Source organism: Canis lupus, chromosome 29, assembly GCF_003254725.2.
Source record: "Canis lupus dingo isolate Sandy chromosome 29, ASM325472v2, whole genome shotgun sequence".
NCBI lineage: Eukaryota > Metazoa > Chordata > Mammalia > Carnivora > Canidae > Canis > Canis lupus.
Genome location: NC_064271.1, coordinates 37,447,501 through 37,460,186, shown reverse-complemented (window position 1 = coordinate 37,460,186; position 12,686 = coordinate 37,447,501). Strand labels below are relative to the sequence as shown.

The 12,686-nt window shown below is 41.1% G+C and overlaps 1 protein-coding gene across 1 annotated transcript in view; it reads left to right on the top strand.

Annotated features, from left to right (window-relative positions):
- RUNX1T1 (RUNX1 partner transcriptional co-repressor 1) overlaps positions 1–12,686 on the top strand; it is a 134,581-nt gene that overhangs the window by 67,369 nt on the left and 54,526 nt on the right. The window contains 2 exon segments of the mRNA XM_025433700.3: positions 8,104–8,241; positions 10,312–10,553. Of these exon segments, the coding sequence (XP_025289485.1) occupies positions 8,104–8,241; positions 10,312–10,553 (380 nt within the window).

Below are 12,686 nucleotides of genomic sequence, written 5' to 3'. Positions count from 1 at the left end.
GAATGTGCATATGTATGATTGCACTATTACTGTAAAAAAGGGAGCTGTTGGTGACTGTGGGTTATATGTATATAAATTGCCTTACATAAGCCTTTTTAAAAATATTATATAAAAGGCCTTTAGAGAATATGTTGTGATTGCTGGAAGGCTGGTGAATTCAATAATTTACTCGTGCTTTTTTTTTTTCCCTTTTTTTTAAGATTTATCTTTGGTGATTTAATGTTTTTAGAATATAGAAGTTCTTTTTAGAATTCTTTTAGGCTGATAGAACAAAGGCAGAGATGATTTTAAGTTAAATTTATCATGTCTCTTGAAAGTTCCGGAGTCTCAAAGTTGTGACTATAGACATCCCTTTTGACATTATAGTCATATGTACTCATTTAAAATACTAAAATTGAGCACCTTGTGCAGAGTGCTGAGAATATAAAAACAATGTCGTCATTATCCTTGAATAAATTATGATCTGGAGGGAGAGACTGACTTGGTTCTAAATACAGTGTGGTCAGTGCTATAAGAGGGATCTAGACAGGGTGATGAGGTAATAGGAGGCTGTCTGGGTCAGCTGGGGATGGGTTGTCAGCAGAGGGTCTCTGAAGTGACACCTAAAGAAGTTTTATCTTTTTTGAAGATTTTATTTATGAGAGAGAGAGAGTGTGTGAGAGAGACAGATTTCAAGCAGTGGGGAGGGGCAGAGGGAGAAGCAGACTCTCCACTGAGCAGGGAGCCAGACTCGGGACTCAATTCCAGGACTCTGGGATCTTGACCTGAGCCAAAGGCAGACTGTTAACTGTCTAGGCCACCCAGGTGCCTCCTTAAGAAGTTCTAAAGGAATGATGAACTTAACCAGGCAGCTGTGGGGATGAAGAATATTCTAGGGAAAGGAGAGGATGCAGTATGAGGGAGGCCTGAGTGATCCACGAGCCGCATTAGTTCAGTATGGAGTTCAGAGGTGCGGATGGGAGTGGAAGGGAGAAGTAAAAATGGGCTGGAGCAGTTATAGGAATCAGATGGGTCCCAAAGGTCTTTCAGTACCCTATTAAGACACATGGACTTTATGCTTCACATTATAAGAGGTCTTTGAAGATTACTAAGACGAGAGGAGTGAAGGAGGAGGAGTAAGATCTCTGATCACATCTGTGATATATGTGGTGAAATGACCATGTGATTTGGAGAATGGAACAGAGATGAATGGTACGGGGCAGGGAGACCATTCAGTGGGTTGTTGATTAGACCAAGTGAGAGATGATGGATGAGGATGGTTTGAATCCAGGCTGTTGAAGTGAATAGCCCTCTGGATGGTTGGGTATAGAATTCGGAAGGGTGGTAGGGGTGAAGGTATAGATAGAAATCATCTACATAAGGGCCATGGGGTGACCATCACCACACAAATGAAGTCACTAAGGAAAAGGTATGGAGTGAAAATTTGAAGAGGAACTGTGAAGGAACATTGGAGGAGATACCAGGAGTTATCCAGAGGTGGAGAAAGGTGAGCCATGAAGGGGCCTGAGAAGGAGCAGCCAGGAAGGCCCGAGAACAATGAGGAGAGGGTCAGAATTGTGGAAACCTGGGAGGGAGGAAGTGGTGAAACAGCGTCAGATGCTACAGAGATGCTAGATCAAGGACCCAGGGTTTCTTGGATTAATAAGTGATAATTGAGGAGTTTCTGTGGGATTTAGGAGGATACCTTGCTACATTCCAGTATCATTTCAGTCTGACTTCTTTGGTTTCAAGTGAAAAGTAACTTGAACTAGGTTTTAGGCAAGGGAGGGACTGACTGACTAGACTCTGTCGGAAGATCACTTTGTAGGAGTTTTTAGAGATGTAGCCAGCGCTAAGGATCTCGTAGCATGAAGGATTTAGCATTATCGGGATAATCTCTTGCCATCTCTCATCATTTCTTTCTGCCTGTCAGTGGCCTTCTTTTTCATGAAATACCTGCTTTCTAGACGTGGAAGGCAGGAGACAGTGTAGCTTTCTACCTCCGGAGTGGGATTGTCTTTCTTCCTTCAAACCTGAAAGTAAAAATGTTGAATGACTGACATTGCCCACCTTGGATGAGGTGCTGCACCTGAGCCTCCATTGGTATCTTGGTACAAGGTCATGAAAGAACACGGTGGCTTCCACTGTGGCTATGAGGTTAGTGGGTATGGGAGGTCCCCATATGGGAAGGGAAACATTCTAGGCAGAGTCTTCTAGGTGCCCATGGGAAGTATGCAAAAGATGGAATGGGAAATGAGGAGGGAGTGAAGTGAGTGTGGAGTACCCTTTTAACCTGGGCTATGAAAATGAGAGTCTTGGGATGCCTGGGAGGCTCAGCGGTTGAGCGTCTGCCTTTGGCTCAGGGCATGATCCTGGGGTCCTGGAATCGAGTCCTGCATCGGGCTCCCCACAGGGAGCCTGCTTCTCCCTCTGCCTATGTCTCTGCCTCTCTCTGTGTGTCTCTCATGAATAAATAAATAAAATCTTAAAAAAAAAAAAAAAGAAAGTGGGTGTCTTGATGGTAACTCAACAGGGACAAGTGGATGTTGGTAGGGTTATTTGACAACCAAATCATTGGTGGAGATTTAGTAATGAGGATTGAAAATGTATTTGAAAATGAGAGATAGATGCTAATTATCATGTTTGTGGGAAAAGATTTCTATGCAGACACATTCTTGTGGACATAGATATTTATGTGACTAGAGGAAGTCTGGTTATAATCACCAATTTCAGAATAATTTTGTGGTCCCTTTATTGTCAGATTTATGTTCTCTGGGTAGTCTTCTTTGTGTTTGAAATGAACATAAGCCATATCTGTAGAAAGAAACCAGAGAATATTAGAGTTTGCAAAAGATCCCTGAGGTCATATAATCTAAGATGCTTAATTTTATGGGTACGAAAAGTAGACTCCAAAGAAGGAATCACTTAACAGATAGAACAGTGCCTATCAGGAGAAGAGGGTCTGTTTCTCCCTTGGGTCTCTGGTTAGACAGCGAGGAAGTCCTTCCTAAAACTTCCTCCATATACTTCCCTTCATGACCCATTGTCCAGAATTAGAGCACAGTACTCACCTATTGCTGATAGAGGGAATGGGACAACCTGATTAAAAGAAGGAGGATCTGCTCCCCGAGAATTGTGCACCTGAACAAAATCAGGACTTACCAGCAAGCAAGAAAGGGAGAAGGAGGAACTCAACAGTAGGAACTCAACAGTATCTGTGACATAAGCTAACGAGCTTCTATTGTATTCTGTGGACAATGGGCCACTCAGTCCCAAAGGTTTTAAATCACGGAATGGATAAGATCATATTTTTGTTTCAGAAAAAAAAACGTCATTAGACACCTATGATAAGACAGGACTTAACACTTGCCTAAAACCACGTAAGTTGATCACAGAATTGAACTAAATTTCAGGTCCCCAGCATCTTCCCATGTTACCTACAGTCCATTTTCTAATCATATATTTATGTGCTGTTGATGGTTGTGTGTTTATCTTTCAAATGAAGCATTAAACAGAAATGCCGTCAAGTTTGTTTTCCCTGGTTGGGGTGATTGGGTGCATAACACATGCACATACGGCAGACACACAATGATCCCACACATAGGCTGTGGTACTTGCTAAAAGAAGGGCCGAGCCAATATGATATAGTTGGTGCTCAGGGCACCTGAAAAGAACTGTGCGCGGATCTGTAATGGGCAGTGAAGAATGGGATAGATGGAGCAGATCCTCCTAGATGAAGGAAACAACAGCACAACAAGAGAGGCGGAGAAGCCAGTGAATGCCAAGGTGCCCTGTAGAGATGGAGCATAGACTTGGGGGAAAGATGTTGGAAATAAAGCCATGAATGGCTCACAGAGAGGCAGGCACAGGGGAAGGGAGAGCACACGTGTTGGTGCTTGGCATGAGTAGGCACTGTGTCAGGGTCCTGATGAGGCAGACAGGATTACGTCCCTTTTCTTATGAGGAGCTGAGGCTCAGGATAACGTGCCTGAGGACCTACTACTGATGGTTGAGTCTACATTTGAAACATTCTACCTAACTTGGAAATTGGACTATTATTCCAAATAGTCTTCCATTGTATCATCCCAAGCATGCTCAAAGTGTTAGCATTTGACTTTCATTCTCAGGTGTTACTCAAGGGTTCTGAGCAGCAATGAACATTCCAGAAGTGCTCAGTGGGGAAATGAGATGGGAGCCTTTAGGAGGCTGGATGGCCACCATTCTGGTCTGCAGACGGTCTCCTGTAGCGTCTCGCCCCCAGACGCTGGAGTCACTAAATGATTCTGTTGCCAGGCCCATATTTGCTGTATTTTCCATAGAAATAAGAATCAAATTCCGTACCCAGTTCTGTGCCTCCCCAACTGCCTTCTCCTTTTCAGGAGTAGTATCACTTCCACTTGGGCTCACTCCTCTTATTGGACATCTAGCTCCTGTAGCCGGCACTTACTCAGAGCAGACTCACTCTGCGCTGACCCCCAATTAGCCGAGAGGTTTCTCAATCCATAACATCTCTGGGACATAGCTCGTTCTTCTGTTTTAATTGACATGATGAACTGGGAGAGAAAAAGATGCTCTGTCTACCAACCCTGCCCTTCCTATTTGCACTAATCATCTCTAGGCTAGTAGGTAAAACCTGGAAAATACAGAATGCCTAGTCTTCGTACCTTAAAAACACATCTGGAACTGTTTGAACTAACTAAAAGTAAAATAAGTGCTATGGCAGATTATGCTATACCTTTTCTTTTCACTTTAAGAAAAAAAAAAAGAAAGAAAAGAAAAAGGAAATGGAAAACATACCACTTCTAGAAGGCCTTGACACTGAATTGGATATTGAAATGGTATCAGTAATGTATTTATATACGCCACATTTTCTTCCATGTTTCAGCCATCTTTGGTACATATGTGTTGGATATTTGCCATGTGAGTCGAAATGTTACCACATAGGGGAGATCTTTATTTAGAAGCGGTGTGAATTCGTTAAGGTAGAAGAAGTCAAGTCAGTCCTTTTGGCTGTACCTACCTTCCTGCTCTGATAGAGATTGTTTTCCTTCCTACCTTTTTTTCCTTTTTTTATCATTTTATGTCAGCCTTTCAATAAATGTCAGCATTCCCCTGCAGCAACTAAAAATAGAAATTACGCCTAAGAACGGTGTAATTTTCATAAACTTAAAAAATCGCATAAGAAATATTCTAACTTAATATCGGTTTTACTGTGTCCTCTAATTTGAAGTGGAGTGAAATACTTCTGTGGTTGAATCATAGCTCTTTTGCTGTTTGCTATAAAAGTTTCAAGAATATATATTTCAAAATGTTTCTTTTCTTTTTTCTTTTTTTTTTTAAGTAATCCAAAACAAATGCAACAGAACTCAGCATACTTGAAACACATTTTCTGAATTTATCTTAAATCTCTCTACTCCAGAGGGTGTGTGTGTGTGTGTGTGTGTGTGTGTGTACGGGTTAGGCCTGGCTGGTTACTTCACCATCGATCCCCGCCTGGATTGATTGCACTGAACAGCACAGAATGAGTTACATATGGTCTCACTTTGTCTAAGTTTGTAGGACCTCTGGGTTGGAACTCCATTTGATCAGAGTGAAGCTAACCATCGCAGAAATCTGGCTAAAGTCAAAAATCCTAAATATATATATACACATATCCATATATTCCAGTTAGAACTTATATATTCCTGCTAGGAGCAGTGGTGTTTTTGCTAATTTCTTGGCTCAGTGGTTATTGTTCAAGGATTGATTTCATTTCAAGGATTTAAAAAAAAAAATCACTCATCCACCTTTTATTGTTGTTGTTGTTACTATTATTAAGATCATCCGACTTTGAAGAGGAAATCTTTTTAATTCAATTTTGTAGTCTATCCCCCTTTTTTCCTTAGTGTCAGCAAACAGAATAAAGCAGAGCAGGGTTTACGATATGTATTGAGGTTGAGGTTTTGCTCGAGACGTGCATCAAGGTAAGTCAGGTGGAGGGGCTGTGCCCACCAAAGCTCAGCTTTCTGGGGTCGACGAAGCCATCGAGAGTAACTTTCCCCCCACGTAGGCACTTTTCTCCCTGTTTTGGTCTTTCCTCTCTCCCTTCTTCCTCCCATCGCTTTATTTATTTATTTTGTCATTATTCCCACTCCCCCTGCCCCCTCCTGCTCTTCCTCTTTCTCTGTGCAACCACGTGCTTCAAATCTGTGTATCTGGACTGCCTTCTCTAACAGTTCGGCGTGAGTGTTAGCAGAATGAAAACCAGATGGACCAGCAGTTCCCACTGTTATCTCCCAGCCGACTCTGGCAAGCCTCCCTCCATCCCTCCTTCCCTGGCATGACAGAAATATTTGCCTTTATTTAGGGAGACTTGTATTCACTGCCGTACCTCTTCCCTCAGCTGCAACATAAGCGGAAAGCTATTTATTCCCTTGTTGCTGAGGTTGGTTGAGGTGAGTAGACTGGGCAGTGATTTTTTTTTTTTTTTTTTTAAATGTCGAAAAAGCGATTTTAGACCTGCCTAACTTCTGTATGCTTCTAGAATGAGTGATTTTTATGACTCTGGGGGTAAGATGCTCTGACATAGCGAGATGAAGACGAGTTTTGAACAGGAAGATGGTGGTAGAAATGCTCTCTTCATTGTGTGTTTTTTACCATCCTGTCGCTCAGAACACTTACTTACTGAGGGGACATTAGTTGTTACTCAGCCAGCAGTCGAGATGAAGTATTTGGGACCCTGGTCCTAGGTTATCAGAGTGTTCTTCGTAGGACGATGATTGTATTGTCATTCTTCTAATCACATTTTTTTCCTAATACAGTATCAGCATTATTTCAACTTTAAAATGTCTGGTCTATGGCAACCCAAGTCTTATGAGTTGGCTCTGGAATAAAAGTGTGAGCTAGGTTTGGAATTGCCAGAGTAGTCATTTGGATCTTTCATTTCTTTAAAAAAACAGGCGTTTAAGTAATTTTTGAGAATTTCTCCCTATGGTTATCAGAATGTTTTAAAAGACTCATTCTTGATCAATAGTCTGTGTTACTTTACTTTTCAAAAAGTCCAAGTGGGAAATATCTGTGCTTGATACTGTTAGAAGCACCTCAGACATTTTTGGGGGTGTGTGTGTGTGCGCACTCACTCAGGCACACAATGTAGAAAAGTGGATCTAAAGAAACAAACAAAAAATTTAAAAAATAAAGAAACAAACAAAACCCACTTTTTTTTTTTTATTGGAGGCTGTCACTTTGATAAATAGATTGGACTGAGAAAAAACCAGTTCACAATATCAAAGGAAAAGTATACTTCAGAGGAAACAGTCCTGAAGCTCAAATGTTCATTATTGAGTAATCAGGAAATTTCTCCATATCTGTCACACACTCATGAAAAAAATATAGGGAGGGGTTTTAGTTCTTTTTAGCTCTCAATTTGGGGATTTTTTCATTCTTACTCTGTGTGAGATTATTAATTGCAGTGTTGATCCCATGTTTTTAAATTGTGGGTCGCAAACTTAACAAATTCTGAATAAACAATAGTTTATCTTCATTGTGTGAAGTGCAGCCTTTATGTCGTGATTTTTTCAAACAGGGCAGAGAAACATTGAAGTGAGAGGTGTATCTGGGAGACATGACCTGCTTCACCTAACAGGCCAGGAGCTAAGCACGGAAAGGGAATGGCAGGTGTTCCGAAAAAAATCATTGCAACATGCTGGCTCCTACCAGTATCTCACCTGCATAACAGAACTTCAGATTTGTGTCATTTCTGAGCTAAAGGGTTTATTACTGTTCTACTTCCCCATCTATTTTTTAGCTCTTGCTAATGTTGGCTTCAGCTTCGAGTGAAGTTGTGCTGTTGCATATAACACTACCAAGGTAGCATCTGCCCAAGCCAGAAATAACAATAGGATGTAAAATAACCCAGTTACAAATGAGGTCCTGCCATCTGTGCTACACCTTCTTAAGTGGGGTTTGGATGATAAAGTCCTGATTTAAACTTCAGTAGATAAGCCTATTTTATTGATAGGAGACGTCAGGTTTCTTCTGTTCACTTGCTTGTAAAAAAGATGAACCCTACTTAAAAAAAAAAAACAAAAAAAAAGCAAAGGTACTTAAGGAATAAAATAACCTGTTCATGGTGGCGTCCTCCAGATCGGACTGAGAAGCACTCCACGATGCCAGACTCACCTGTGGATGTGAAGACCCCGTCTAGGCTGACTCCTCCTACCATGCCACCTCCCCCCACAACTCAAGGAGCTCCGAGAACGAGTTCATTTACACCGACGACTTGTGAGTAGGCATTTCTGCATTTCCTGTTTCCATTTTGAAGTCTTAATTTTTTTTTCCTGCAAATAAAAATTAAGGGAAGATAAGACCCAGCGTCAACGTAGTATGCAGAAGTAAGCGCCCCCCTCCCCTCCCCACCCCCCACACACCAAATCATTTAATTGCCAGTGAGTAGGTATTGAGCCTGGGCAGATGTGTAGCATCTTAGGCATAGTTTGTTGACCGCCAATATTTGCTGCCTTTTCATTTTTGCTTCACAGTTGTAGTCTGCTTTTGATTTCTGCAGTGAAGACTACTGCATCCATTTGGTCCATGACTCCATTTGTTATCTCCTTAACTTTTCGTTTGATTTAACGTGTAGCTCCTGACTTTGATTTGTACATTTTGACTTGGAACATGCTAATATTCTACAGTTATTTCCAGGTTGCTTCTGATCTTCTAATACCACTTCCTCCTCTTATTTACAAAGGCGACTCAAATCTAGCGTCCTTAAGTTAGAAGGGAACGTATCGCTCTAGGCAACCGTCACATACAGAAAACTTTCTGAAATCAGGAGCATCTTTCTTGTCTTTGAACCTTTGCTCAATTCCAGCTCGGCTCAGGCCTCGTGTTCTGAACCGGTGGTGCGTTTTGCTTTCTGGGTTGTCCAAGGAGAGGACTGAACATTCTGACTGAAGAGCAACTTCCCTTCCTTTCCTGTATGTTCCAGTAGGGAGAGTGGAAAGCTTTGTTTTCACCCATCTCAAAGTCCTGGTTAAAATTGTCATAAAGGATTTGTGAAACCAATAAATGCTATCTGCTGCAGATAATGCTATTTACAGACCACGTGCCATGAAGTCTATATGAATGAAGACTAACTCACAGGCAAAAACAGATAGATCCATGGGATTAGAAGGGATTGGCAAAATACACATCCCAGGCTGTTTATGCAGCGTCACACTGCCATTTAAAAGACCTTTCCAAACGTGTAAGGAACAGGAGGCTGCCGCAGTGCCAAGTTGTAACCCTGTCATCTTGTATTTGGTGTGTTGTTACCCAAAGCCACAGGGATAGGCATATGTCTCCTGTGAGAGGTCCTAGTGAGCAATCATTCCAAGACAGGCTGCTTTGGCGCTTACTTGGGACAAGGGACCATTTCATTATCTTGAAACTTTTAAGAATAATAGAGTACTTAAGATAGCTTCAAACTGCTGTTGGGAGATGATCTGTCAAAATTATATTAAAAAGATGGGGTTGATGAACATGAGTTTGTCGAATTAATTGACTTAATATGATGAAATCAACATTTTCTTCAGGGAGAAATGTGCCAAATTTTCTAGCCTCGTTCTTAGAAATTATCTTGCTGTTCAAATAAATTTTATCAGAAACGAAGTTATCAAATTACCACCAATCCATGCTACTGGCTGGAATGAGATGTCCCTTTTCGATTTCTTGAAATAACTCTTTGATAATTACCAGATCCATTTGGCTTCTTATATGAAATTTGCATTTTCCCTAAAGAAGTGGTTAAGAAATATGAGGGGGAGAAAATAGCCTTCTAATTGGGTGGTATAAGGTTAAAACTTGAAAGTCCTATTTCTATAAACACAGCTGTCAGTTGTGTGTACAAAACATGATTAAAAATGTTCAGTGATAAATTTAGTCTCCACCAAATGTACACTTTCTCTAGGGGAACAGTTTAGAAAGGAATGGTCCCGTTATATTGATGTAAGCCTGTGACAAAAGGCTGACATCCAAGCGCTGTTTGTTCTATGTTTGAAACATTTCAGGTGGTTGGCATATGTGCACATGGGAGGCAGGGCTGTCCCTGTGTTACAGCCGACTCCCATTTATTACCAGCTTCCGTGTACAATACCCTCCTGCACTGTGAGGAGTTAGACCCACTTAGGTACAGAGTACCTGAACCTGGGGTAATTCTGTGAAGTCAGGGTATTTTTACAGCAAAGGCCCAATGGTTCTTAAATTATGAGATCCGCTGGATTTAAAGGGAATGGAGCTGGGTTATAATTTCCTTGTGCATAGTCCCTGTAATTTTATTTATTTTTTTTCTTTCTGATTTTGTGCTCTTGACAGTAACTAATGGCACGAGCCATTCACCCACAGCCTTGAATGGCGCCCCCTCGCCGCCCAATGGCTTTAGCAATGGGCCTTCCTCTTCTTCCTCCTCTTCTCTGGCTAATCAACAGCTGCCCCCAGCCTGTGGCGCCAGGCAGCTCAGTAAGCTGAAACGGTTCCTTACTACCCTGCAGCAGTTTGGCAATGACATTTCTCCAGAGATAGGAGAGAGAGTCCGCACCCTCGTACTAGGACTGGTGGTAAGCAAACGGAAATGAGCCCAATTTTCTGGGGTGAGGGATAGTGTGTGGGGGAGATTCAAAATACAGACTGTTCTCTCAGCTATTTTGTTCTAATATATTCTATTCCTGGAGATTGCATGTAAGTCTGAGAATTCTATAGTAAAGGGTTCTCAAGTGTGCATTATATATGGACTCCCCCCCCCACTGTGGTTTCTTTTATTGTTTGACTACATAAAGATATGGTTATGCAAATTTATTATCATTCTTAGCCATAAATGTGTGTGTGTGTGTGTGTCTGTGTGTCTGTGTGTGTGTATAAAATTCCATAGGTATAACTTCTTGGCAGGACTACTGGTTTTCCACAATGACAAATGCTTTTGTTATATTAATGATTCACTTAGATCTAATTGGATGATCGTTTTGACATAGTTGCGTTGAGGGATTTTTTATTTTATTATCAGTCTAGTGAACGAGGATTTATAACCAGGAACACGTTCTTCTATGTGTTTTCATTTTTGAGGCTAATAACATTTTCGAAGATTTTTATTGTGGTAAAACATACATAACTTAAAATTGACCATTTTAACCATTTCCAAGTGGACAGGTTCAGTGGCATTAAGTACATTCACATTGTTGTGTAACTGTCACCACCATCCGTCTTCAGAACTTTTTCATCACCCCACACTGAAGCTCTGTACCCATTAAACAATAATGACCTGGTATTCCCCTCCCCCAACCCCTGGTAACCACTAATTGTTTAAAACAACAACAACAATTCTTTTGTTATAGGTAAACTTACTTAAACCATAGTCTGAAAATAGAAGCATTGATTTTGGCACATGATTCTACATTCTGTACATTATCACCCTGGAAATTAGAGCATATATCATGGAGGGTAGTCCTAAATCACTGTACACATACTGTGATTTTCTGTACAAGTCCAGGATTTTTCACTTAGGAAAGCAGTTTTCCCATCGCTAACTGAGTCGTGGAAAAGCTGGGAGTCACATATTCAGCCCTTACAGTGGAACTGAAGTTCAGGTGATAGGTGCCAATTTCCTTTCTTCTTGAAATAGATCATCCAGTTTTATTATGTGGACTTATCATGGGAAGAGCCCCACCAGTTGTGTTTTTGCAAAAGAAGCTCTGGAATTAAAGCCCGAGTGAGAGTCTAGAGCAGTAGACAGGCTTCACATCACAATAACTCACATTTGGCAGAGATTTTGCAATTCACTTAACTCTTAACTCCCTCTACTCTGCACTCTAAGACCAAAACGTTTTCCCGCATTTCCCACAATCTCCCAACTCCACCTCGCTTTCCTCCAGGACAGGAAGGCGATTGCCCCAGAAGTGTGTCAGCATGCTGCAGCTACTATTGTCAATCACTTACCTCTTCCTTTTTCTTCATTCGTGGGTTTTGCATCATAGGCTTTTGCAACTCACCAATCAGTTAGACCTAAGAGCCATGGAGTTAAGTCCAGAGCTGTGGTTGTGTCACATAAATGGTGAATATGTTCTTGGAAACAAAAAGTGTTTTTTTGAAAACCTCTTTACAAATTGGGTATGTTCTCTAACAGTGGTCTCCATGACCTCAAATATAGAAAAATTTGGTAACTTCAAGTTGATTTTCCCACATACTAAACAGCACCCTTTTGAGTGCAATACTTTTTTTAAGATACATATTTATTCTAAGACCTTAGGAAGACAGGGGAAGACATTAGTTAATAGTGCTTTGCATAATAGACAGGCAGTGAATATTTGTCAAATGAGCGGATGAATAGAGAATTGATTTTTTAAAAAGTTGTTATTTGAATATAGTTGACACAATGTTATGTTAGTTTTGGGTGTACAACGTGGTGACTCAACTTCTCTATACGTTGTCCTGTGCTCACCACGAGCGTAGCTACCATCTACCTCTGTAGGGCACTCTTACAATATTATTAACTATATTCCCTGTACTATGCCTTTTATTCCTGTGACTTCTTCATTCCATAACTGGACACCTGTATCTCCCACCTACCCTTCACCCATTTTGCTCATCTCCTCACCCCTTTCCTTTTTGGCAACCAGCACTTTAATAGAGAACAGAGTTTTTTTGGGGGGGAGGGGAGCATTTGCAAGCTTTTATGTGTGCTATTTTATTTAAATCTT